The following is a 27,459-nucleotide window of genomic DNA, read 5'->3' on the forward strand; positions in this document are numbered from 1 at the left end:
TTCTCATCACTAGATAAAAGAACTATTGTGAATTAAAAAACAACAAAGACATCATGATACTTAAAGCAGATAAAGGAAACAGTATTATAATACTGAACTCAAAGGACTATGAGGACAAAGTCAACTATCTACTATCTGACTTGTCTGTATACCGTCTTTTAACAAAAGATCCGACATTAAAAAAACCACAGTGATACCAATGAATTACTACGCAATTTATCCAACTGGCCAACAGACTTGATTAAAAAACTAAAATCGATGCATCCTTTAACTCCAAGACTCTATGGCGTTCCAAAAGTGCACAAAGATGGTATTCCTTTATGCCCAATCGTTGATGCAATCAACTCTCCTACCTACTTATTGTCAAAACATCTCTCGAAACTCTTACAACAACACATCCACAACTCAGACAGTTAGTATAATAGATTTAGTTTAATCCTTTATCCCAGTGAGAGCAAACAAAGTTTGCGCCTGAAAATATCTTCAGGACTAAATATAGTGTTGTACTATCTTATCCAGTAAGTAGTGCAACACCAAGGCAACTCGTGGCAAAGGTGGAGCAAGCTACCAGGCACTTCTAACCCAGTATCTCCCATAATGCAAAACACATTTCCTATGTGGATATGTATACTGTTATGCATTAAAGGGATTGGCCATCTACCCAGACTAGTTTCGACCTTTATTGAGGTCTCTTCAGTGGGAGCCAGGCCCAGAGCTGGAGATACCAGGCAGAAGCAGTAGCAAGTCATCTGTACCTATGGGAGTTGCCAAAAGGTTTATCACCTTTTTTAAAAATTACTCTGGATTTAGAGTGGATAATGATCTTCTAGCCAGCTTAGATGTCACCTCTCTCTTTACAAACATTCCTGTAGTGGAGGTCAATGACATCTTAAGTACCTTGTTCCCACAAGAAATAATCTCATTGTTTGCTCACTGCCTAAACTCCAACTACTTTTCTTGGAAAAATAAGATCTATCAACAATTAACAGGCTTGGCGATGGGGAGCCCATTCTCACCTTCATGTGCTGACCTCTTTATGGAAGACTTAGAAAACAAAATCCTATCCCGAATTATTCCAAAACCTAAAATTTGGTTCAGATATGTGGACGATATCTTCATCGTATGGAACAATAACAAAGATGACCTATATGATTATCTCAAAAAGATCAACTCCTTCCATCGTTCTATTAAATTCACTCTGGAACTTGAAAGAGAAAACCAATTACCGTTTTTAGACATCTTAATCAAAAAACAAATTGATGGCAGTATAAATCTATCGGTGTACAGAAAACCGACTAATACAAGTCGCTACCTACATTTCAGCTCCTCTCACCACATCTCACATAAACTCAGCATTGTACACATGTTAAAGAAAAGAGCGATTTGCATCACAACGGACAACGAGACCCTTCAAGATGAGTTAAAATTTATTTCCAACAATCTGTATTTGAACGGCTATCCAAGAAGACTAGTCAATAAAGTCCTTTTCTCTGAACTAACACAAAGAGAACAAGAAGATATTCAATATATAAAAACGATTGCAATTCCGTTTGTAAGTGGCATCTCCAACAAGCTTCCTCAAACAACACAAAATAAGAGTAACATTTAAACCAATAGAATCTATTCGTAAACTACTAAGATCTCTCAAAGACAACCATCCTTTCTATAAATATGCTGGAGTTTATAATATTCCATGCACTTGTGGCTCTAGTTACATTGGACAGACATCGAGAAGCCCCGAAATCAGGCAAAAGGAACACATTGGCTATGTCAAAAAGACAGGATATTTCTGGCTTATCATCTCCTTTCTCTACAACTAATCATGTCATCGAGTGGGACAAAAGCTGTTCTCCTTACATATAGAAAGATTACTATTAAAGAATTTTCAAAGCAGCAGCCACAGTCGCCATTCTACTGTCAACCGTAACAGAAATCAAGGCCTAATACTTCCAGAAATATGGAAAACCCTAATCAGAACTTTAAAAACGGAAGAAATGAACTTTAACACAAACTACAGAAAGTCCCTTAGCAACAGCAACATCTAGCTAACCTTGTACACGCGATACGTGTTTCAATCACGTTCGAAACTATTCTATTTGTAATTATTCTAGTCGGTTTTTTACAGTTAATTTTTGTCAGTTTTGCAGTTATGCAAAATTGTGAGATTGTTTAAATCTTATAAGTGCCCTGAAGATGCCAACAGTTAAAGTGTGGCGAAACTAGTTGGTTCAGTTTAATAAAATTGATCAACACTTGATCTGGAAACCAAATATTATTATTATACTAATTTATGATCAAGAAAATACCTTCAGGATGAACTTATATTTCTATCATCTAAGGCACTTTGTACTGTAACAATCCACCTATATCTTGGTCTTCCTCTGGGTCGTTTTCCAGCCAACCTGACAGAGAACACTTGTTTTGCTAATCTTTCCTCGCCCATTCTGTTTAAGTGACCATATCACCTGAGATTAGCTCTGCTAATGCATTCCTGAATGCCGACAATGTCTAGTTCTTTCCTAATATCCTCGTTTTTAATACGATATTGCCATTGATGCCATCTGTTCACGCCTCTAATCTTTCTCGGGACTCTCATATCTGCGGTGTCTAGTCTTTGGTCTAGTGTTTTACTTCTGACCCAGCTCTCAGGTCCATAAGTTAAAACTGGTTTGAACACTGTCTTGTATACAGCTAATTTGGTGTTCCGACTAATTTCTCTCTTATTCCATATGAATTTGTTCAATTCACTTCCTACCATACCAGTTTTGTTGATTCTGTTGTCTATTTCCATATTTAATTTACCATTTTCACTAAATATCGTGCCTAAGTAGGTGAAATGTTTTACTTGTTCCACAGGTTCTCCATTCACAACACAGTTGACATTTTCAACGATTCTACCTATTTTCATTGTTTTGTCTTTTTATTGCTGACCTTCATGCCATATCTATTACGACAGTTATTCAATTTAGTCAGGGAATCTTGCAAACTTGTAGCAGATTTATTTAGAAATATAACATAGTCCGCATAAAGCAAAGAGCTGACATTATCATCTCTAATTCTGATATCATGTTTAATGCCACTTTCCTTCATAATGTGATCCATATAGATAATGAATAACAGAGGGGATAATGTACATCCTTGTCTCAAACCAGATTTAACATTAAACCATCTTCCTGTACTACCTTCAATTCTAACTGCTGACTTGCAACTCAAATAAAGACCAAATATTGGTTGATAAATGTACATCCTTGTCTCACACCAGATTTAACATTAAACCATCTTCCTGTACTACCTTCAATTCTAACTGCTGACTTGCAACTCAAATAAAGACTAAATATTGGTTGATATAATGCCCCATTGACACCATATAACTGTAGCATATTGAACAGCTTCTCTCTTGGAACCATGTCATATGCCTTTTCCAGATCGACAAAACTTAAATACAGATCTTTGTTATATTCCCATGCTTTCTCAACTATTTGTCGTAAAGTGAAGATCTGATCCTGACAGCCTCTATTTGGCCTGAATCCATCTTGTTCTTCACCAAGCTTTTCTTCCACAATTCTTCTCAACCGTTTCTCAAGTATACTGGCATAAATCTTGCCAGGAACACTCAGTAGGGAAATACCTCTGTAATTCTCACATTCAGATTTATTTCCCTTTTTATATATGGGTACTATGAGAGCTCTATTCCAATCATCAGGAATTCGTCCCTCTGCCCAGGACTTCTGAATTATGCAGTGCAGCTGTAAGACTCTTATACCACCATACTTCAGCATTTCTGGACGAATAACAATTATGCCTGCTGCCTTTCCACATTTCAAGCCTTTGATGATTTTTACTACTTCAAGTATGGATATGCATTCCTGACTGTATGCCTGTTGAGTGTTTTTTTACCACTGTGCTGTCATCACTGCTTGTCTCATTTAGCAATTTTTCGAATTAATTACTCCATACTTCAAGGATATCTTTTTCTTCCGTTTTCATGTCACCTTTATCATCTCTAACAACTTTTACGGCACTCTTTCCTCCATTTCTAAGTTTCTTCAACAACCTCCAGAATATCTTACCACCTTCTTGATATTTATTTTCTATGTTTTTGCCAAAGTTCTCCCATGACATTTGTTTAGCTATCTTACATTTGTCTCTGTATTCTCTAAGAGCACAAGCTGACTTATTTGATATGAACTTTTGATATGTTTTCTTCTTTTCTTCACTGCCTCTTTAACTTCTTGTGTCCACCATGGAGTTCTGATTTTTCTATCCTTGCAGACAACCTCACCACATGCCTCTCTCGCTGAATCAATCAGTGTTTTCTTCAAGGCTTGCCACTGAATCTTCAAGGTTTGGTTGCTGTTCTCAAACTCTTTCATTTTTTCTTCAATAATCTTTGTGTATTTTTGTCTACAGTTCACATCTGAGAGCTGCTCAACCTTTATTCGCTTTAAAAAACTTTCTTACATATTATTCTTTTCAATATGAAATTCAATTTTATCCTGCTCAAGACTAAATAGTGATCACTTCCAATTTCAAATCCTCTGTATGCTCTGGTGTCCAGCACTAGAGAAAAAACATCACTATCAACAATAACATAGTCGATGAGACCGTTCTTATTCCTTGCCTCTTCTCTCCATGTGAATTTGTGCACATTTTTATGCTGGAACATGGTGTTAGTAATAACCAGTTCGTGTCCAGAGCAGAAATCCAACAAGTATTTGCCATTATTATTAGCTTTGCTCTTTTCTCCAAATTTTCCCAAAATATTTTTGTATGTCTGACAATCATTTCCTACTCTGCTATTTAGATCCCCAACAAGGACCAACTGTTTCTTTTTCATTGTGTCAGTTGCTTTCTCTAAAGCCTCAAAAAATTCCTCCACTTCTACCTTAGTAGAACCTTCTGTGGGACCATAAGCACAAATAAGTCTCATTGTCCACATTAACATAATTCTACATTGTTAACATTCTAAGAGTGTTAACGTATCAATTAAGGGAATATTGGTAAACAGTAAAGAGATGTCAAAGCTTACCAATATGTCTGTGTTATTTAAAGTTAGATTTTCTATTAGGGTTTTAAAATGGGTAGAGTTTTTTTACATAGGATGTGGTAAGTCAATGAGGGGAGTCAGAGAGATTAGGTTTGTGGATTTTTGGTAAACCTTATATTCGGGAGGATAAGAACTGAAATGTTTGAATTTTTTTATCATGTCCAGAGGCCAGGAAGATACTTTTTAAGTAAGTTTTTAAAATTTTTTAACTTGTGTTTTTGTGGGATCGTGTTCTAGTGGGATGTAGGTGGAGTGATCTCGGAGGATATTCCATGGGATTAAGGACGATTTTCATTACCCTTATCCGCTCTGGTGATTATGATACTTTTGTCTTTCCATAATTTCCTGAGAGCAGTACATTGGCCAGGCGATAAATTACTTTTTGGAGGCAATGACTGGGCGAGGATGTTGGCGATGTCAAGTCTAATGTTATTTGCTATCTTCGGCGCTAAGTGACGGATCCAGCGTTTGATGTAGGACATTACATCTAGTACTGGCACTTCTATCAGTGTGACAGCGAAATTGTGGCAGAGGATTAGGGCACTGACATTGAGCCTTTTGGAAGATAGATTAACTACTGTCTGCAGCGTTTGTGCTTTGGTTTACAAAAAAGTATAACAAAAGGTTGTTATACTTTTTGATATGTTTATTTTTTTTATTTTTTGGAATTCTTTCTGTGCGGAAGCTTCTGAGATACCAGAGAGAATGGACCAAAGTTCAGCAGTTAAGGTTAAGTACCATGGAGGGCTTTGATTGTGAGGAGCCAATAGCAGAGTTCGTCTCAGAGAGTGTGGCGCGAGTAGCAGTGATTTGTTCCCACAGTAGTGCAAAGATTGTGTTAAAATTTAAAAATTGATCTTTAGCTTAATGCAGTTCGGTATCACTCTTGTATCCCGACATCTTTTCAAAAAAGCCATTCCCCGGCAGTCTCTTCAGAAAGAGTTCAGAAATGCCATCACCATACCCTACATCCGTGGCACATCAGAAAATATAGCCAAGATTTTTAAAAAAGTACAACCTTCATACAGCATTTAAGCCCCACCACAAACTTGTTACCCTTATCCATTCTACAAAAGATCAGCCCCCTACCCCCTCTCATTGCCTGGAGTTGATAAAGTACCCTGTTCCTGTAAGCTGGCGTACTTTAGACAGACAGGTAGATCAGCAACCATCTACCTAGAAGAACACAGGTTATACATCTGCAACCACAACTTATGGTCAGTCAGGCCTGGCTGACCATGTCTTTGATACAACCCACAGGATCTCTTGGGAAAAAACCACCATGCTCCACCACAGCAAATTCAAAAAAGAGAGACTATTTTTAGAATTTGCAGCAGCTCTCAGAAATCAACCAAATCTAAATAAATACGGTTGCATTAAACTTCCAAAGATTTGGGAAACATTAATAATCAGAGATCCCACCTTACATTCTAGGCCACCTACAATTGCCCATAGAGGGCGCACCACCTAGACAGGACTTTTTAGTCACCCACATGGTTAGCTTAGTATTGTGTGGTATTTGTGTATATGTTACATTAGTTTTTTTGTAACCCCTGAAGATGTCTTAGTGACAGACCAAATATAGGAAGTATTAAAATCTATTTTAATCCTTTCTGAGTGCTGTATAGAAGCCATTAAGCCTCCAACATGATGTCCTCACAGCACTTAAGCCTCAGCACATGGAAAGTGTCCTCTTCAAACCAGCTATTATACCTTCCCTTATATTCATTCACACTAGATGCACTCATTACCCCTAAGGACAAATTATTCCACTCACTCACTCACTGCTCTCTGAGAGAAAAACCTAGCTCTTACTCCTTTCTTGACTGCAAACAAACTTAACTTCCATGGATGCCCCTGTGTTCTCTCCCTACCTTCCATATAACAAAAAATTTCATCAATTGATATCCTATAACACTCATTCAAAAAGTTTATAGACCTCTATCTCACACACACACACACACACACACACACACACACACACACACACACACACACACACACACACACACACACGTGACAATTTTAATCCATTCTACTGTGAATTACGTAAGCAGAATTTAGTATTAGTAGCCCATTATGAAACTAACTTACAATATCTGTTTCATTAAAAAAAGCAATTAACAAGAAAGTAGTGTGTGTGTGTGTGTGTGTGAGGGGAGGAAACAGGCATAATATAAACATGGTGAACTGAACTTAATTCAAACAATTTTTGTTGCCTTGTGTGACACTGACTCTACTGCTGATCTCTTAGCTTATATCACCCACCACTAGATGTATGCAATGGAAACGTAAAGTAAAACTTGTGCTGTCATTCTTGCCATTTCCAGAGCTTTTGACACTGAGGCCTGCTAAACAAACTGTCTCGTCCTTTGGTCTATCCACCACTCTCTGTAACTAAGTTGCTAGCTTCCTCTCTTCACCACTAATGTAGGAGTACCTTAAGGTTCTGTCCTATCACCTACCATCTTTCTTATGTGCACAAGCGACCTTCTCTCTTCATCCTACTCATCTGACAAACCACGGAGTGCACAGATATCACAAGCATCAAGATCATCTATAATTAGTGCCTTGAACACTGATCTACGTACTATCCTTTGATGGGGTAAGGATAATCTGGTCATGTTCAATGCTACCAAAACAATTCTTGCCTCTTCTCTCACAAAAGAAATCTCGGCTAACATTCCCTTATCCTCAGTAATACACAAATCACCAAACAAGATCAGATCTCTCTGCTTGGCTTGAACTAACAATCACCTCCAGCCTCTCCTGGCACAAACCTATTTGAACAATAGCTTCTTCAGCATTCAAAATAACTAGGCATTTTCTTTTGTTCAAGATGCTATTTTGCACCCAACCAACTCTTAACAATATACAAATACTCTGTCCATGCTTAGAATACTGCTCACATGTTTGGGGTGGAGCATGTAAAACTTCTAAATTCGTGACGTTGTCCAGAAGAGAGCAATTCAGAAAATAGATTATCCTTCTTTTACAGATTCCCTTCAATCTCTATCTCACAGATGCCAATTTTAGCTCAGTCTATTCTACAGGTACTTCATAGTTATTGCTCCACTGAACTGGCAATCATCATTCCTCTGCTTCCTGTTGCACCTGTTAATACAAGAGCAGCTGTCTGGCACCCCTTTATGGTACAACTACAAACACACTGAATTTGCTTTTCTTCTTCCTCTTTCATTCCATCTACCTCCATCTTGTGGAACAGCCTACCATAACAAGTATTTCTAAACAGATACACAACCTGCAATTCTTCAAAAAAATAAAGAAAAGTCAAACTTCTGACTCCTCACCTGCACTCCAGACACGACAGTGATGTGCTTAGAGGTCTTTCAACTTCTCGTTTATGGGATGATCAATATATATATATATATATATATGTATAAAAATTTGGTCTTCAGAACAGGGTTCTCAATTATTACATAATCCCTGATCTACCCATAATTCTAATTTATTCTAGGTTATAGAACCTTTCAGTTGTATAACCAACTCTTAAGTTATAGAATTATAGAACTAGGTTATAGAATTAGGTTATAGAACCTTTCAGTTGTATAACCTATAGTTTTCATGGGAGAGGTTGAAAAAAAAAATTACTTAGGAGGAAAAATAAATGCCATTATATTTAATATAAGTTAAAATAAATTTTCTGTTTTTAAAAAAGGAATTTCTCAAAGAAATTCCTTTTATAAAAAAATAGTATTTCTCTATAATGTTAGAATGATATATAAAAATCATTTACTTGGATTCTCTAAAGAGCTAAAGAGAGTCTGCTGTTCATTATATGTCCACTTCTCCATTTGGAAAAAGTTGTGTCCAACTGGTTTAAAAAGCCACTGTAAAGTAGGAACTGGAAGACCATTAGCCGTACATACTTTTCTGGCCTGTCTCAAAAGGTACCACTATAAATAAAAATAATAAACATGTTAATAATATAATGTATGAAGCTAATTTCCCTAACCATTAAGCATTATAGTGGTCTGAGAAGGGGAGTTTCAAATTTCAAAAATATAAGTGCTACAAGAAAAACATATGAAGTTGTATATTTCTTCAAAATAGGTGGAGAAAATACTCCACATATTTGCTACACATAAATAACAGTAAGTACTATACTTCTGCCCACTTGGACTTGTCATCAATAATGCCATATTCCAACAAACATTATGTTGGAAGTTTATTTACATCTTTCTCTAAATCCAGAGTAATCTAATAATAAGGTGGTACACCTTTTGGCAACTGGTATAAGTAAATATGACCTCTCCATTGCTTCTGCCTTAGTATCACCACTTTTGGGTCTGGCTCCCACTGACGAGACCTCAATAAAGGTCGAAACCAGTCTGGATAGTGGCCCCTTCCCTTAATGCATAGCATTATACATGTCTGCGAGGAGATGTGCTTTGTATTATGGGAGATACTGAGACAAGGAGTGATGAGAGCTTGGTCCACCCTTACTACAAGTTGCCTCAGTCCTGAAGATACTTCAAGCACAAACCTCTGTTTGCATACCCTTGGATAAAGGATTAAACTAAATTTATTATAGTTGAGAACAGATATGCTAACAACTCAGCCAAGGCTGGCAAGTTAAAAAAAAATATATATATATATATAAAACAGACCTATACATATAATGGGACTGTCGGAATAGAACCCCATCTGAGGATTATAAGGTCAGTCCTTGACTGACCATATAATTCTCAAAGCATGATCCTCATTTAAAAGACTGCTTTCTACTTACATTTACATGAAATGCTGCTTGTTTGCTTGCTGTGCAATAAGAGCTTCCATAATTCAATCATGAGAATATTATGTACTCGATTGGAAAGATGTGGATTCAATTCCTGTCATTACAGTATATGAGAAACATTTTACAGTTGACTCTCACTATAACCATCACTAAAACAAATTACGAAAATGTCGCCAAAGCTCCATAATCCTCAATATCGTGCTCAATAAAATTCACTATAGCCAACTACCCACTGTAACATTATTTCTTTGGTCCCTAGAAGGTCACTATAGTGAGAGTTGACTATATAAGGGCTTTTCAAGCGATGATGAGTTAGCCAGTCTCACAAAGAAGAGGCAGGATTTTCCCTTCAAAACATTTATGTTTTTCGGTCTAAAATGAGCAAATTGCATATATTATGACTATAACTATAACTTGTGTTTGTAGTTATAGTCATATATTATGACTATAACTACAAACACAAGTCATGATATATGCAGTTCTTGACATTGTCAGCTAGGTAAGCAAGAGGAAAGGATGCAAATAGGTATGCTAAAGCTTTATTATGGACGAAATATATCAACCATCATATACTTCATATCCATGTTATTTTAATGATATATCTATGGTATTTTAATTTCAAAGGTTCAAATTTTAACATGCTGACCCCAACAAGGATTGGAAATAAGACAAGGGAAGAAGTAGCAGCATATTGTGCAATGGATCTATGCACACAACAGCAAAACAAGCGCTCATTTAGAGTGACTCATCAGCTTCAGCATCTGAAATAACATGTAAACCTATGTGATATTAGTTTAAGATCAATTAGAAATCAAGTGCCCTGTATATTAAAGAATTAAAATAAACACCAGATAATCATTAAAAAAATTATAGAAGCTAAATTTTTAATCCATTTTTTTTTAATAAACAGAGAGAATATATCAAAGAATAATATTATACAAAAATTTTATAATTACAGCAAGAAAGTGAAAGCGCTGTGGGAGACTCTCCTTGACACATAATGATGACATCACATATATTTCTGCTAAACTATCCCTGGGAAAAGAGGCTCCTGCTGCTTCAGCCAAATTCAAAGAACTCAGTGCAAGCATTACACATTCTAACGTAGAGTCAGTCAAATGACCTAATAATAATAATATATATTAAGGAATTTTGTTTATATAGCTGATTAAATGTCTGAGGATACTAGAGCAGAATTAACTATTGCTATTAATTTAAAAGTATTATTTCATAATATGAACTTTGGCAACCTTTAATTAGTAGTAAAAAGCCACTGAGAGAAATTTTATATATATATATATGAAAGAATGATCAATAACTCGGTTAACATACATATTTTTATAAAGAATTGATGTATTTATAAAATAAATACAACCACAATGATTTAATGTCAATTATGTATAGAGACTCTCTATGATGTTCATAGTTTATTTAAGCTTCAGTGTTTTAGTGTTTTTTCTTTCTTTTATAATGTTACCTGATGAAGGCTGTTACAAGCCGAAACTAGTCGTGTTTTTATATTAAAACCTTTTTACTTAAATCTCGGTTCTAGTCATTCAATTCTTTATAAAAAATATATATATATATATATATATATATATATATATATATATATATATATAAGGGATATACATATAATAACAATGTATGCTTTTTTAAGATTTTTTTAAACTTTGTATGCAGCCTTGAATATCTTATTCATCCTATTACAATCCACACAGTGAACTATAAAATTCACTATAAGGATAGAACACTAACATTTCATTCAATTAAACTAAAAACATGCATTTATAATTTAATTTTTTATGTTGTGCACTTTAAAACTTCTCTTCAAATGTTTACTAAGACAACTAAAGTAAGATACATGTTATTAATCTCAATGACACATATTCTTAGGTTATTTGTTTATCTTTGTTTACACAATGAAAACTATGACCTTTAGAGAGAAAATGGATAAACAATTTTCTCACACCTTTCCAGTAAATTAAACATTTTAAAACAGCCTCAAAATATGTATTCTAATATTTGTGCTTCTAAATGTGCAAAAACAGCTAAATGAGAAATCATTCTTACATAGAAATAAAGAACTTTAAAGTATGGACTCATTAAAAAGTTAATGCATTGCATATATATATTGGATTATTAGTAATTTAAAATTAACATCGGTGAAGCTAAAGGCCAAGAGGTAAGTATAAAATAAACTTGACTGCTTGTGCAGATGTATAACATAATATTGACTAATTATATATTTCATTAACAGACCATTGCAGCAGCATAGCTCAAATGAGAATTTCAGATAAAACCGAGTTTTTTTTTTTTTTAAATCTAAAGACATGTTATAAACATAATCCATAACGAATATGCAAGAAATGTATTTCAATTTTAACTGTAGTATTTAGTGAGACATTCCATCTTCACTTCAAGTTATTCAAATAATATTTTTTCTATTAAAATTTACGTCACTTCCCATGCATCTTAATTTTACCAACTTTTTTTACCTATAAAGCAGAAATTTTCCTCCTAGCAAATTGCAGAACTTTACTTTTGGATTTTCTTTTTAATAAATTAATATAAATGATTTGCATTATGAATATTTTGAATATTGTTGCAACTACTGTCACCTGCCTTCATATCAAGAAATAGTTGTTTACAGAATAATGACTCGGACAAGCTACTTACTTTAACTAATTTTAACTTTAATTTTACTTTAACATTAACTAATTCAATTAAATTTGAATTAGTTAATGTTTAGTTAAATTTTTAAAAATTAAGTAAATTTAGTTTATGAAACTAATTTACTCAATTTTCATAAACTGTTCAAATTTTTGGTAGGATAGAGTGGTTAATTCTATTTGCTGGAAAACCCCCGAGTTGCTGGTGAGAAGAAAGATTCTACCATTTTTGTCTAAAATTAGAAAACAAGTAGCTTGTCCGTGGAATAGATTTAAACAGTTCTTCAAACACTACAGATGGGACTTACACCGGGTATCTCTTCAATGCAAGCAATGCACGGTGAAATCACTCAGACAAAGAAATATACTATAATAAAACAATGCCTATATGCAATGTTAATAACATTTAAGTTATAAATGAAATAAATTTAGATTTAAAGCTTTTAAATTCTGAAAATCATATCACTTCTACATTTTAAATTATACAAAGAAAACAAAACTATATTCTGTAATGGAATACATTTTTTTTTTTTTAAAGAAAACAACACTTACAAAAGAAATCAATGAAGATCCTACTCCCAACATTATAAAAGAAATTAAAAAATGCATATATCAACTCAAACAAGAAAGCAAAATAGATAAATACACTTTAAAAAACAAATCACTCCAAATGATACAAACAAAACAAATCACTCCAAATCATACAAACAAAACAAATCACTCCAAATCATACAAACAAAACAAATCATACAAACCAATCTACCACTATTTTTGGACAAGTAAAAATACAAAAATTGATCTATCCCTCATGACCCATAATTCCACAACAGCTCCCTTATTAAAATTTATTGTACAATTATTAAAAACATTTACCATTCAAAATTTACTATTTATGATTCAAAACTATTCAAAATTTATTATTTAAAATACTGAACTCTTTCAATACATTAAGCTAGGAGCACCAAACATGCAGTTCAGGGGGCCAGATTCAGCCCACAGCTTTGTTCAATCTGGTCCACAGCTCAATTTTATAAAAAAAAAAATTATTTTATTATTATTTTTTAATTTTAAATTATTCTGTTAATATATACTAATTTATTATTAATAAATACATGTATTTATTAATAATATATTAAGAGTTTTTCCTCCCAAAAGCAGGCAAACCGCTCCCATAAACACACGAGATACAGCCATACGATATACCGGGAGGCATAGGGCTAGCCACCTTATCCTCAGGATGGATACGACTTAAAAGAGCTCAAATCAGCTCTGTAACAGGCCAATAGGCCTAATATGCAGTAGGGAGGAGAAGAAGAAGATATTAAGAGTTAAAGATAAACTGTTTAAGGCTTAACCACCTTTCACTGTGGAGCTGTGGAACGAACATGCTAACAAAGTACGAGGGTGGTCTGAAAAGTTCTCAGTTTTCAAACAATGAAAAGACTAATTTATAATTTTAAAATTATTTTAATTTTTCAATATAATCTTCCTTAAAACTAATACATTTATTCCAGCAATGCTCCAGCACCATCATCCCGTCCCTGTAGTGATTCTTAGTAAGATCTGCAAAATACTCCTCTACAGCTGCTATCATCTCTTGATTTGAAGAAAAATGCTGACTAGTGAGGAAGAGTTTTTGAAGAGATAAAAGTCAGAAGGAGGCAAATCTGGGGAATAGGGTGGATGTTCCAACAATTCATAGTGCAGATCCCTTAATTTTCCCATTGCCAAAACTCCTTTGTGGGCAGGTGCATTGTCCTGATGAAAGATGATTTTTTTTATTCTGAAAAAAACGGGTCTTTTCTCACGATTTTTTCATCTAGTCTGGTTAAAAGATTGGAATAATATTCTCCAGTTATTGTTTTACCCTTTTCAAGATAATTAATAGACAAAATGCCTTTAGCATCCCAAAACACTGATGCCATGACCTTTCCTGCTCATGGAATCGACTTTGTCTTCTTTGGTGCTGAACAACCAGCTTCTGTACACCGTTTTGACTGCTGTTTGAAATCTGGTGTGTAATGGTCAATCCAGGTCTCATCCATAGTAATAAATCAATGCACAAAATCAGTTTTATTCTTGTTAAAATGCTCCAAGCACTTGGAAGTTTTTTTTTTTGGAAGTTTTGGAAATTTCCAAGCACTGTTCAGAGATTTTCATGCAAGTGCGTGTTTGATCTGCTGTGAGCAAGTGCGGCACCCATCTTGCGCAAAGCTTTTTTTTTTTATTTGCAATTCTTCATGCAAAATATATCCTACACGTGCTTATGAAATGCTTATAGTCTCAGCTATTTCATACACTTTGACTCGCCGGTCATCCAATATTATATCGTGCACCTGATGAATGATTTCTAGTGTTGTGACACTTTTTGGAAATCCTTCACGTGGATCATCTTCAAGGCTTGTACAGCCATGTTTAAACTCATCAGCCCATTTCTTAATTGTCAGAAATGAAGGAGAAGAGTGCCCATAAACTTTTATGAACTTTGAATGAATTTCTTTTGGCATTAAACATTTTTTTTCAAAGAATTTTATAACAACACAATACTCAATTCTATCCATTTCAAGGGATACAGACAACACGTTTGCTTCAGACAGCTGCATAAAACAAACTACTTGATAGATTGACTTGCAATTTCACATGGATGCTTATGACAGATGTTTCAACTCAGAAAAAAAAAATCTTGCCAATAGTGTTGCCATCTATGTCGAGGCTGAGAACTTTCCAGATCACCCTCGTATATTAGTAAGTATATAATATATGCACACGCCTGTCAGTGATAATGTACTACTTTTGCTAAAGATAATTTTAGTTTTACAAATTATTTTATGCAAAAATTTTATATCTACCTAACTCCAATATGCCAAAGCAAAGAAAAGTTTATGCTGAATGTTGAGTAGCAAAACACAGATTTATATATTTTTGTCAAATTAAATGGTAAACTGATCTCTTTGATTTGCAATAAACAAATTTATGTTGCTAAGAGTACAATGTGAATGACATTATAATGCTAATCATGAAAAGAAATTTAAAGATTATAGTTAAAAGATTTGTGAAGAAAAAACTATGCACTCTGTTAGAGAATCAGCAGTTGGTTTTTAAAAACATACATAAAAAGAGTGATGCTGCAGTTAAAGCTAGCTACGTAATTACAAATGAAATAGCTGTATTGTCAAAATCCTTTTCAGAAGGTGAATTTGTTAAAAAATTCACAATGAAGGGTTCAGAGATAGTTTGTCCTGAAAAACGCAATTATTTTCAGATATATCATTGTCAAGGAATACTACTGCAAACTTGAAACTTAAGAATAAAGTTCATTCTTTTCTTGCATTTTCTATTGCTATTGATGAAAGCACTGATGTGGCACAGCTTTGTATTTTTATTTGAGGTGTTGATGAAGATATGTACATAGAAAAATTTGGGGAGGTTGTACATCTGAAAGGCCAAACAACAGGGGAAGATATATTTCAATCTTTGGTTATCTCTTTAGATAAATTAAACATAGACTGGAAACAAATGGTGAGTTTGACCACAGATGGAGCTCCATAAATGTAGGCAATGATTTAGTTGTAGTGTCCAGATTAAAATCAAAATTGCCAGCTATAAATAAAGATCACCATCTCTATGGTGCACTGCATTATACATCGAGAAGTGCTATGCTGCAAAGCTCTCAAACTGGATCATGTCTTTGATGCTGTGGTAAAAACAGTTAAATTTTTTTTTTTACATGCGTGTGTGGGGTGTTTCTTAAGTGAGACCAATATTCTGCATGGACTGCCCAATCACAGTAATGTTCACCGACTAAGTAAGGGTATTGTATTAAAATGCTTCTATGAATTGTTTGGTGAAATAAGTTTTCATGGAAATGAAAGAAAAAAAAAAGTGCCTGAATTTATTTTTAAGATAATGAGTGGATTTAGCTTTTATGGTTGACATTACTGGTCATTTGAATGATCTGAACCTAAAAATGCAAGGAAGCACTAATTTAGTGCTTCCTTGCATTTTTAGTGCATTTTTCAATGACTGAACTTTCATGCATTGAAGCATTTGAGATCGAGCTTTAAGCCGATCAAATGTTGAAAGGGAATTTATTTCGCTTTGCTACCTCGAAATCATTTGAATATTCTCCCAATTATGAAGAAATATCCTTTGGTTTACATGAAATTAAGCAAAAATTCTCCATTTTCTGTTGACAATAGACATTGTGCCTGAAGAGCTCCAACTTGAAGTGATAGATATGAAGTGCAATTTAGCTCTTAAGGATGTTTTCTAAGGTAGACATAAAAACATTTTATCAGTATTTGGGAGATAAATATCCTGAATTCAAACTGTTTTCTGCAAGAATAATGTCTATATTCAGAAGTTCATATGTTTGCGAGCACTTATTTAGTTATGAGCATTTGTTTATGGTAAATGCACATAAACAAATCAAAATATCATTCAAGAATAACTGATGACCAATTAAAAGTGATAATGAAAGTCTCAACTACCAAGTCCTTCTCCATGAGACAGACATCATCTCACTAACACATAGAATAATCTCTGCAAATTTCTTCAAATACAATGGCCATTTTTATTAACAAATATTTTCCCATGGACAACATTAACAGTCTACTGGCTGAACTTTTTCTTGTTCATATGGAAACAAATTCATATCTTCTTCTCTACCCAGTGGCATCTCTTACTACAGCAGATATGTGGAAGATGTGCTATGTATTGGAACCTAAAGAAGTCATAGCTGCTTTGATATTCTGGTAGAAAAAAAGAATAGCTACTTTGATATTCTGGTAGAAAAGAAGAAAAGCCAAGTTTCAGGAGGCTACAGAAAAAATTAAGGTTAAAAAAAAACCTTTTATTTCATTTCGCGAAAAACCTTATATCTCATTTCTTTTGTCATGAATTGTGCTACATTTCTCTCAGTATTACAAGTGTTCTTTAGTGTGCTGCTTTTTGAATTTAGTTGTTATTTATATTGTATTATTTTTGGGTTACCGAGAAAGCGAGGTCAGAGTCAGACATCGGCAGTGGAAAAAAAGGCAAGTTTTCATTATTCACTATTTAGTATAGTTAAATATAGTTTATACTTATAGTATCGAGTAAGTAAATTGGCTACAATGGAGGGTATAACATAGTATTTAGCATTTAGGTTTAGTTGTAGTAGTATTTAGCATTTTAGTTGTTGTAGTTCCTTTGCAGAATATAAATGATGGGGGGCTGCCGCTGAGCCAATTGCAAATGGCATCACCAAGTTCTCCCCCATTCAAGGACTCTATTTTACGTCACATAATAAAGGATTTTGTGGCATGTATGCATCCCAGCAGATGGATATGTGGCGGGTGAGAGAAGGGGGAGTGCATATATGCTTCAAATGTAAGCAATGGGAGGAACTAAGTAAGTTACATGCTACGATATCCGACATCGTTGTGTCAGGAGCGGGAGATCGAGAGACAAGTAGTGTGATAGGTGAGAAAAATGAGCAGCAAAATATTAATGAAGAAATAAAAGTGGGGAGTGTGGAAGGCTTGAACGATCGTGAAGTTTTCAGAGATGGTCATGATTGGGAGGATGAATGACGAGTAAGACTGGATAACTTGCATAGAGAGATAGATGAGCTGAAAGAGATAGTGAAATGTCTCGAGAATGAGATGAGAAGTATGAAAGATGAGATTAGGTGAATGGAAGAGATGAATGCAAGACGAATCAGAGTAGGAGCAAGAGAGACGTATGGGAATGATAGAAGAGTAGAGAATAGGAGCAATAGAAGAGAGGGAATGAGAGAGAGGTATGGGAATGATATAAGAGGAGAGAGAGAATAAGAAGAATGCGAGGGAGTGCTGGAACCAGGGATAGAGTGATGCCAGGACAGCAGGTAAGTAGGGGAACACAGAATGAAAGAATTAGAGGAGAGAGAGAGTGAGAGATGCCGGTGAGCAATCAAGGAACAGAGTGGAAAGAGCTGTGATGTATGGAGATGATCCTTGGAGTGCAAGATAGGATGTCAGAGGAGTGTTTGCCTTTAGGAACGATAGAGAGTGTGGCTATGGCAATTAAACGGGCTGAAAGGGTAGATGAGATGATTGTGATGGTGGGTACAAATGACTTGAGAGACAATGTAAATCGGGTAGTGAGAGATCTGAGATTCTTGCTTGAGGTTGTACGAAAGAAAACGCAGAGAGAAAAGATTTTGTTTGTGATGTCCAGGTATGACAGTGATGAGCTGAGTAGAAGGGCAATAATAATGAACAGCATAATAGCCTGAATGTGTCAGGCTATTATGAGGAACTGACTTACTTAGTTCCTCAATGGGAGGAACTAAGTAAGTTAGATGCTACGATATCCGACATTGTTGCGTCAGGAGCAGGAGTTCAAGAGACAAGTAGTGTGATAGGTGAGAAAAATGAGCAGCTAAATATGAATGAAGTTTGAATGCTTGCTTATGAATGAATGCATGCATGCATTTCAATGAGAAAGAACGTAAGCATCTGAAGAGATTGCTATTTTCTGAAAGAGTTGGTGTGTCAATGTAGGGAAACCAGAATTCCCAGGGTTGATGGTAGCAGGGGTGGCCTCTTGTGGGAATGGGTGTTTGGGGAAAGAGGAACAACATCAGGTAACATTGATGTTGTCCCCCTTAGATAATGATAGGTATAGAGGAAGTGACATTTTTATGCTTTATACTAATGCCAGGAGTATCTGGAATAAAGGTGATGAATTGTTGGCACCGATAGCATCAGCCTGGTCAAAGATTATTGGGATCTCTGAGATATGGTTGACAGAAGATGATATAATAACAGAAGTAGCAGGGTACAGCATTTTTTGGCAAGATAGGAAGGGAAAACGCAGTGGTGGAGTACTGCTTATGATAAGTGATGCCTTACATCCTGTAAGAGTAGAGGCTTTGGAAGGCAGTGACACTAATGGTTTTGAAAGCATATTGTGTTTAAGTAGAGGTGGGCAAGACAGGATATTTGGTGGGGGTGTTGCTACAAGCCAAGGAGTACAGATGGTGGGGAGCAGGAGATGTTTAGGCAGTTGAGCTTGGCAAGTGCAAGAAGAATGATTGTTATGGGAGATTTTAACTACAGTAGTATAAACTGGAGAGAGGAAGATGCATGTAGCAATAGGGGAATGGAATTTCTAGAATTCTTGAGGGACAAATGTCTTAGGCAACATGTAATAGAGGGAACAAGAGGTTCAAGAGTTTTGGATTTGGTCATAGCATCTGAAGAGTTGATAATAACTGAGATGACATCTCTCCCACCAGCTGGAGAGAGAGTGAGTATGTGGTTTTGACTTGGAAAATGAATAGACATGCAGGAGTATCAAAGAAAAGGGAATATATGTGGAATTATAAGGCGGGTGATTATAATAGTCTAAGATATCAACTTGCGACAGTTCCATGGAGGGAGGAATTGGAAGGGTGAGATATTATTAGTACTCAGGAAATTGTGAAGGAATATTTGTTAGTAGCAATAGTAAGCTGTATTCCATGAGTGAAGAGGAGAACACAATTTGGTGTAAAGTGGATGGCAAACAGTATCAAACAGGAACTGCAGGTGAAAAAAAGGTTATGGAAGAGATATAAGGAGAGGGGTGGAGAGTAGATTCATGAGGAATATAAGACTCAGGCCAGGAGAGTGACTAGTATGGTGAGGAAGGCAAAACTGGAATATGAGAAGAGAATGGCATTATGATCCAAAGAAAATCCTAGGGAATTTTTTAGCTATGTGGCCAGTAGGAGGAGAAATGATTGTGGAAGAATGACATTGTGGGATAAACATGGAAATAGGGTGACTGATGCAGAGGACATACTGGAGTTGTTCAATGAAGACTTTATTGGAGCATTTCATCCAGGAGAAATAGGTTTTAATACTAGAGGGATAGGGCAGGTTCGAGGTTTAGAGGTGCAAGAGGAGAGTGTGTTCCAAATACTGAGTACTCTGGATGTCAGTAAAGCTGGGGGACTGGATGATATTTCACCACGGGTTTTGAGAGAATGTGCTAAAAAACTGACAGCTCCGTTGACCTGGCTTTTCAATGAAAGTCTCTGACTATGGGAAAGGTACCCAGGGAATTGAAGGAAGGTAAGATAGTGCCATTGCATAAGGGAGGTAGCAGACTGGAAGTGTCTAATTATAGGACAGTTTGTGTGTCATTAGTAGTTGTTAAGGTCTTGGAGAAATTAGTGAGGGACCATACAGCATTGGGCAGATGAGGGAAATGTTATCTGTGAGAATCAACATGGATTTGTTAAGGGACGCTCTTACTTTAGTAATATGATTGCCTTTTATAACAAAGTGACGAGAGCAGTTGATGAGGGAAAGGCATATACTGCAATTTTCTTGGATTTAATGAAGGCATTTGATAGGGTACAACATGATAAGCTGATACTTAAGTTGCAGCACATGGATTTAGATGCCATGTTAGTCAACTGGATTCAGGATTGGCTGTCTGATAGGTATCAGAGAGTTGTGTATGGTGGGGAAACATCAAGCAGAAGGTTACAGGTGGGGTTCCATAGGGCTCAGTACTGGGACCTGTATTGTTTAACCTTTATATCAACAACATTGTCAGTGGATTGCAAGGGGATATCCAGTTGTTTGCGGATGACGTGAAACTGGGCAGGGTTATTAGTAATAGTGCAGATGGGGAAGCCCTTCAAGAGGATTTGAATAAACTGGACAGATGGGATAATGAATGGGTATGTTGGTTTAATGCAGCAAAATGTAAATAAAGTCTTGAAGTTTGTGATACATCGATGGGAGGCTGCATACTCCATTGGAGGAGTTGTACTGGAGGAAGTAGGGGAGACAAGAGGTCTGGGGGTGATGATAGATAGAAAACTGAAATTCAGGGAGCATACTGCAAAGGTGGTGAAGGTAACCCAGAGGATTGCTGCAATACTGAGAAGGAACCTCTGACCTGCAGAGATAAAAGAGTTATCATTCCATTGTATAAGACCCTGATCAGACCACACTTAGACTACTGTTCTCAAATTTGGTCCCCAGGATTTGAAGGGGATAAATTAACTGTGGAAAGGGTACAGAGGCAGATAACAAAAATGGTTTCAGGACTGTACAATGTTAGTTATGAGGATAGGATGAGGGAATACAGACTGCAGAGTTTGATGGATAGAAGAAGGAGAGGTGATATCATTGAGACTTTTAAACTGTTGAGAGGCAGTTACATGGTTGACAATGGGGAGTTCTTTCACTCGGTGGAATAGTAGGAAGGAGTGATAAGGGGCCATCGCTGGAAGTTACGAAAGGAAGCTGTGAGAAAGAGGGTGAGACATGGTTTCTTTGCATGGAGGGTGGTTGAACTGTGGAATGCATTACCTGATAGTGGTGAAAGGATCAATGAGTGGTACGATAGACTTTGTGTTTCCTAAGAAGGTTCTCCCACAATGAGTCTTTTGACTCCATGGAGGCCTGAATAATAATAATAATAATAATAATTTCTTTTTTGTCTACATAAAATATCTAAAAAACTTTTTTTTCATCAAATTATTATGTGCCAATACTATGAATAGGGTTTTTAGGAATAAGTGTTTTGACCAAAGATGAATTAGCCAGTCTCATACAGAGGTAAAGGTTTTTTTTTTTATATTTAAAAAAAAATTTTTTTTTTTTACACCTGGAAACTTGGGTTTTCATCCCTCAGAACATGCAAAGCGGCCCGTGAACACACACAAATCTACAGTCATAAAAAATACATATTTAATATCCCTCACTAGGAGGGCTGAACTAGTCCTAAGGGATGGTGGAGGAACGAGGAGAACCCCATACAAATAAAATAAAAGGAATAATTGTCCTTATCTGGCCCACGAGATCTAGTTTATGCTTCAATCCAGTCCACAAAGCCAAACGAGTTTGACATTCCCTGCCTTCACAATGCATCCTCTCTATATACCAATATTGATGTGTCAAAAACCCTGGAGATCATTTATACACACACACACACACACACATTGCTTATAAATTACTAGAATTTAATGGAACATACAAAATTATCTCCATCAGATAGACATCATCTCACTAACACATATAATAATCTCTGCAAATTTCTTCAAATACAATGGCCATATTTATTAACAAATATTTTGTCTTCCCATAGACTAAAACATTAACAGTCTACTGGATGAACCTTTCTTTTTCATATGGAAACAATTCCTATCTCCTTCTCTACCCACTGGCATCTCTTACTACAGCAGATATGTGGAAGATGTGCTATGTACTGGAACCTAAAGAAGTCAGATAAGAAAAGAATAGCTGCTTTTGAGATGTGGTGTTACAGAAGGCTGTTGAGGATAATCATACACTGAAAGGTACAAATGAATGGGTGATAGTGTAGCAAAGATCAGTAGAAGTTTAAGGCTCCTTAAGGATATTGACAGAAGAAAGTTAAAATATTTTGGATACATTGAAAGGATGGAAGGACTTCTCAGAACAGTAATAATAAAAGGCAAAGTTCCTGGAAAAGAGAGGAAGGGGTAGATTATCAATGAGATGGATGGATGGTGTGTGTGTGTGTGTGGAGTGACTGATCATCAGAGAGCTGGAGCCCCAAGAAAAGCATACAACAGGACTATATGGCAAGGCCTGGTGTGGCACATCACTGAGCATCGAAGTGACCATACGATATCTGTGGATGCCCAGTGAACATATGGATGAATGCTATGTATTGGGAATGAAAATGCCATACAACAGCTATTTCACTTTTTCAAATTAAAATTCTCCACTTAATATGAAGAAAATAAATCCAAAAACTTCTTAAATCTGATCCTCATCAGATCAAATCATCACATCAAGTAACAAAGTATATCACAAACCCACTAATCAGAAATTATTTACATTTCACCTCTTATCATCCTTATTATATCAAAAAATTGGTTATATTGACACAATTCATTAATGCCTACAGATATTCATCTTTTGTCAGTGATTTAAACCAAGAAATCACACATCTGAAAGAGATCTTCCATTCGTGACATTATTCCCAACAACTAAGAGATTATGCTATTCACTCAGCCCAAAATCATGTACCTTCTTTACATATTCCAATGTCAGTTATTTTACATCACATTTGTTTTTTGGTTGAAAATTATACATAATCATCATATCAAAATCCCGTATAGTCTTAAAATTTCCATATATCCATAACATTTATGAAGCTATACATGTTATGGAATAATGTGGTTTATAAGCTTAAATGTCAGTCAGGATGCAATATCTATTATATTGGATCAACCATTCGTTCTATAAAAATTACATGAACATTATCGAGACTACCAGTAAAAAAAAGCACAAACATCCCACCACTTACATATCCTTACGTGCAATACAATCCAAACACACCCCTGAAATTGAGAAGGTCACTATTATCGATTTCCAAGAAAACTAAACCAAATTACACTGCTTTGAATCACTAGCCCATCCAATATGCCATAAACACAAAAAGACCCTATATACTCTCTCCCTTATGGCAATTAAATAAAATAAATTACTCCCCACAACTCTCAAACCAACCAAACACTCCAACACTTTCAAATCAGTTAAACTCTCCAATACTCTCAACCGAAACTTAACTCGTCGCAATACATGATTTCATTAAATAACGTGATAAGCTCACAGTCAGTTATCTCTGTTCCACATTGGCTTGCCATGTATACAAATTTTTATGTTCCTTTTTATTTATTTTCAACTCTTTAAAATTCTTAGTTTGTTTAGTTCATTTCTTTGTTACTGGTTTATTCATGTTTTGGCTATCTGATAAGTATATCTATGCTCAGACTATCAGTTCTTCATATTCAACAACTCCAAATTACATATAACTCAATCTAATCAAGTCATGGTCCAAAGTACTGTATCGTCTTTACCTTCATAAAATGCATACAGGTATGTCAAATTAATAATCCTTCAAATTGTTTAAAAAAAAGAGATGCTCTGTTACCAAAAATAGTTTTGCTTTCTTTGTATAATTTGGATTAAATTTTGTAAAATTCATAAGAGGAGGCATATCATACCTCTTCTTAAACTTTTTCATTGACAAAGTATTTAGTGACCTCTGGCAATGCATTTCACCCATTCACTACTCTCCTAACAAAAAATTCAGTCTTCATGCTAATACTGTAAACAGTTACAATTACAGACCGTTTCTGGACAACAGTACCTTTAAGTTCCAAGCATGTAAGTTTGTTCAGCAATACATTCAGGTACTGTAGCTAAAAATGTGCCACTTTCAGATCTCATAAACAAGATTTCCATTCCTGAAGGAAATGATCACATATCCCATTTCAAAGTACTTTATCCAACCCTTGTCACTTAATGTAATCCAATGTAAGGTAATAAGGAATAGCACATTTTTAATGTTGAAGAGAAGTAACACTGCAGTAAAAGATCATTAAATAATGATTCAATGACAAAGTCAGTCATAAATCCATACATCATGTTTTATCTAGATACTAAGTTGATCAGCTACTATATGTGCATTTGCCTCACACTAAATAACCGATGCAACTGTACATGCAATTATAGAGAAGGTTAAATGCATCATAGCTACATGACATTAACAGACTATGGTACACCATTTCCAGACATGCTAAAACTGCAATATCTACTTCACACATCTGATGAAATTCCATCTCATCTTCCCCTAAACGCACTAAACTAAATGGCCTGGTGTGGCCAAACTTGATTCATAAACCCAAGATTTGCAAGGACAGATTGGTTAATTGTATGTTTATGTGAATATGTTAACTGCATGTTGTGTTCATTGGTCAATTTGCCTGCTTTATATAAAATAAGGAGCAGTCTGATTTCCTTGACAAAAATCTCATCTCTGGATGAGACTAGCTATCTCATTTTTGATTGAAAAATCCTTTTAAACCGATTGTATTAAATCAAAAATTCCACTTTTCAATGGGTAGTATTTGCTTGGCTGAAATGACAAATTCTATAGTAGTAGTGTCACTCTAACCATGCTACAGACTGCAATCAGCAACCAATAAATTATAAATTGTGGAATGTATGTGTTAGTGAATGTAAGTAATTTAGGGGAGGAAGGTGATGATAGCGTGAGAATATGCACTGATTAAGTAGAAAGAAGTGAGAGTGAAATGTTGAATGTGAGCAAAATTTCAAATGAAGGAAGAAATGAGATGCATGCCACATAGAGATGTATTCTAGGTGAAGTGAACAAGAATGAAGTTATTAGAATGCAAGATGGTGTTAGCAGTTTGAAAGATGTGAGAGAAAGTGTGCAGGAAAAGTGATAAAAAAAGAGTGTGGTATGATGTTAGAAATTTTGAAGCTTTAACGAGTGCCTCATTAGTACCACAGAAGAATTGGAGAGTTTTGAAAAGCATTTAGTAAAGAGCAGGAAGAGTGAAAAAGGAAGCAAAACAAATCATAAAAAGGAAGCAAAACAAATGATAAAAAGGAAGACCAAAGAAAGCAAGAAGAACACTGCTGAAAAATGATATGGTCATAGCAGTGATTCCACGATAAGGGGACTTACTGGATGAGGAAGCAAATGAAAGCATGTTTTCCTGCAGTGGACATATGTGATATGACTAAGAAAGTAGAACAAGTGGATTATATAATTGTGTTAGTCAGAATAAATGATTTGAAAGGAGATACGTATGCAGTATGAGAGAACATGAAAGACTGAGTAAGGCAAAAAAAAAAAAAAAAAATTCAATATTTGTGGGTATGTTGCCATGGTTTGATAGAAATGAAATGAAATGAAATGAGGAGAAGGAAAGCTGCAATTGCAAATGATTGACTAAATTATGTAGGAGAGTGATGGGTACATTTCATGATTTTTATGGATGAAGGGATTTGTTCTTGCCAGATGGGTTGCACTTAACTGGTTGTGGTTGGAAACTGTTTTTCAGTAAAAGAGTCAATGTAAATAGTCAGAGTGGATACCTGAAAGAATGGATGTATTAAATTAAGTGATAGAAATTGTGAATGTAATAATATATATACACACACACACACACACACACACACACACACACACACATATATACATACATACATACAGTAAAACCCTGTTTTTACATTCCCGAAATTTACATTTTCCTGCCATTTACGTCATTTTCCGTTGGGCCCCGTCTTAAGGCCTATTCTTGTGATATATTGTTTTCCCACCATTAACAACTTGATGTAGACATTTCCCATGATTTGCGGTTTTTTCTCGGGTGACAACACTGATTTTCGAATCGATTTCCTCTCATTCAAATCGATTTCTGCTGAAATCAGCACATTTCTGTTCCCAGATGACATTGCTTTCGGCTATAGTTTCGTTTCTGCCATCACGGTGACTTGCACGCTTGCAGCAGTAATGTAGTGATGAGCAAGACCGTGATTTTTCATATCAGTAATTTTAAACTGTCAGTAGCTCGTGGCACCGTAACGTGTTGTGATGTGATTTAATACATTCATAATGCCTGTATTGAAATCGTGAACAAGGATCATACACAAATTATGAAATCACATTCACACTTCTACCAAGTAAAGTTGTTACTCGTGAATATTAGGTATCAGTGAATAAACCACAGCTCGTGAAATATCGCTTCACTAGCTTGCAGTGTTGGTGTTCGTGGTCGCAATTCAGAAGCACGTGGTATATTGCAGAATTTCTGCTACGTAATTTAGCATGTGATAGTTGCTTTCAAGTCGCGGTGGTGGATGATCCATGTTAGTAATACGGAGAAAAAAGACAGAAATGTATTTCAGTAGAAGAAAAGAAGGCAGTTCTGCGACGTGTAGATTGGCATGCCAGAACATGTGTACAATTAGCAAAAGATCTTGGACTCTCCGTGTCCACTTTGAACACGATAGTAAAAAACAGGTCAAGCATTAAACTCAATGCAAAGTAATCTGGCGCTATGTCAAAAAAAAACAAAAATATATATCCGGACATTGACATACGATGAATTGGATAAACTTGTGGCACAGTGTTTGTTTCTACGA

The 27,459-nt window shown here is 35.4% G+C and overlaps 1 protein-coding gene across 1 annotated transcript in view; it reads right to left on the reverse strand.

The window, feature by feature from the left end:
- The window catches only part of SREBP (Sterol regulatory element binding protein), a 155,594-nt gene that overhangs the window by 60,904 nt on the left and 67,231 nt on the right, over window positions 1-27,459 (reverse strand). Inside the window, exons 8-9 of the mRNA XM_090403191.1 lie at window positions 10,763-10,929; window positions 8,805-8,964 (exon numbers count right to left, since the gene is read on the reverse strand). Coding sequence (XP_090259317.1) covers window positions 8,805-8,964; window positions 10,763-10,929 — 327 coding nt within the window. The remainder of the gene's footprint in view (window positions 1-8,804; window positions 8,965-10,762; window positions 10,930-27,459) is intronic.

This window comes from Typopeltis vanoorti, chromosome 13, assembly GCF_054136105.1.
Source record: "Typopeltis vanoorti isolate ZY-2024b chromosome 13, IOZ_Tvanoo_1.0, whole genome shotgun sequence".
Lineage (NCBI taxonomy): Eukaryota > Metazoa > Arthropoda > Arachnida > Uropygi > Thelyphonidae > Typopeltis > Typopeltis vanoorti.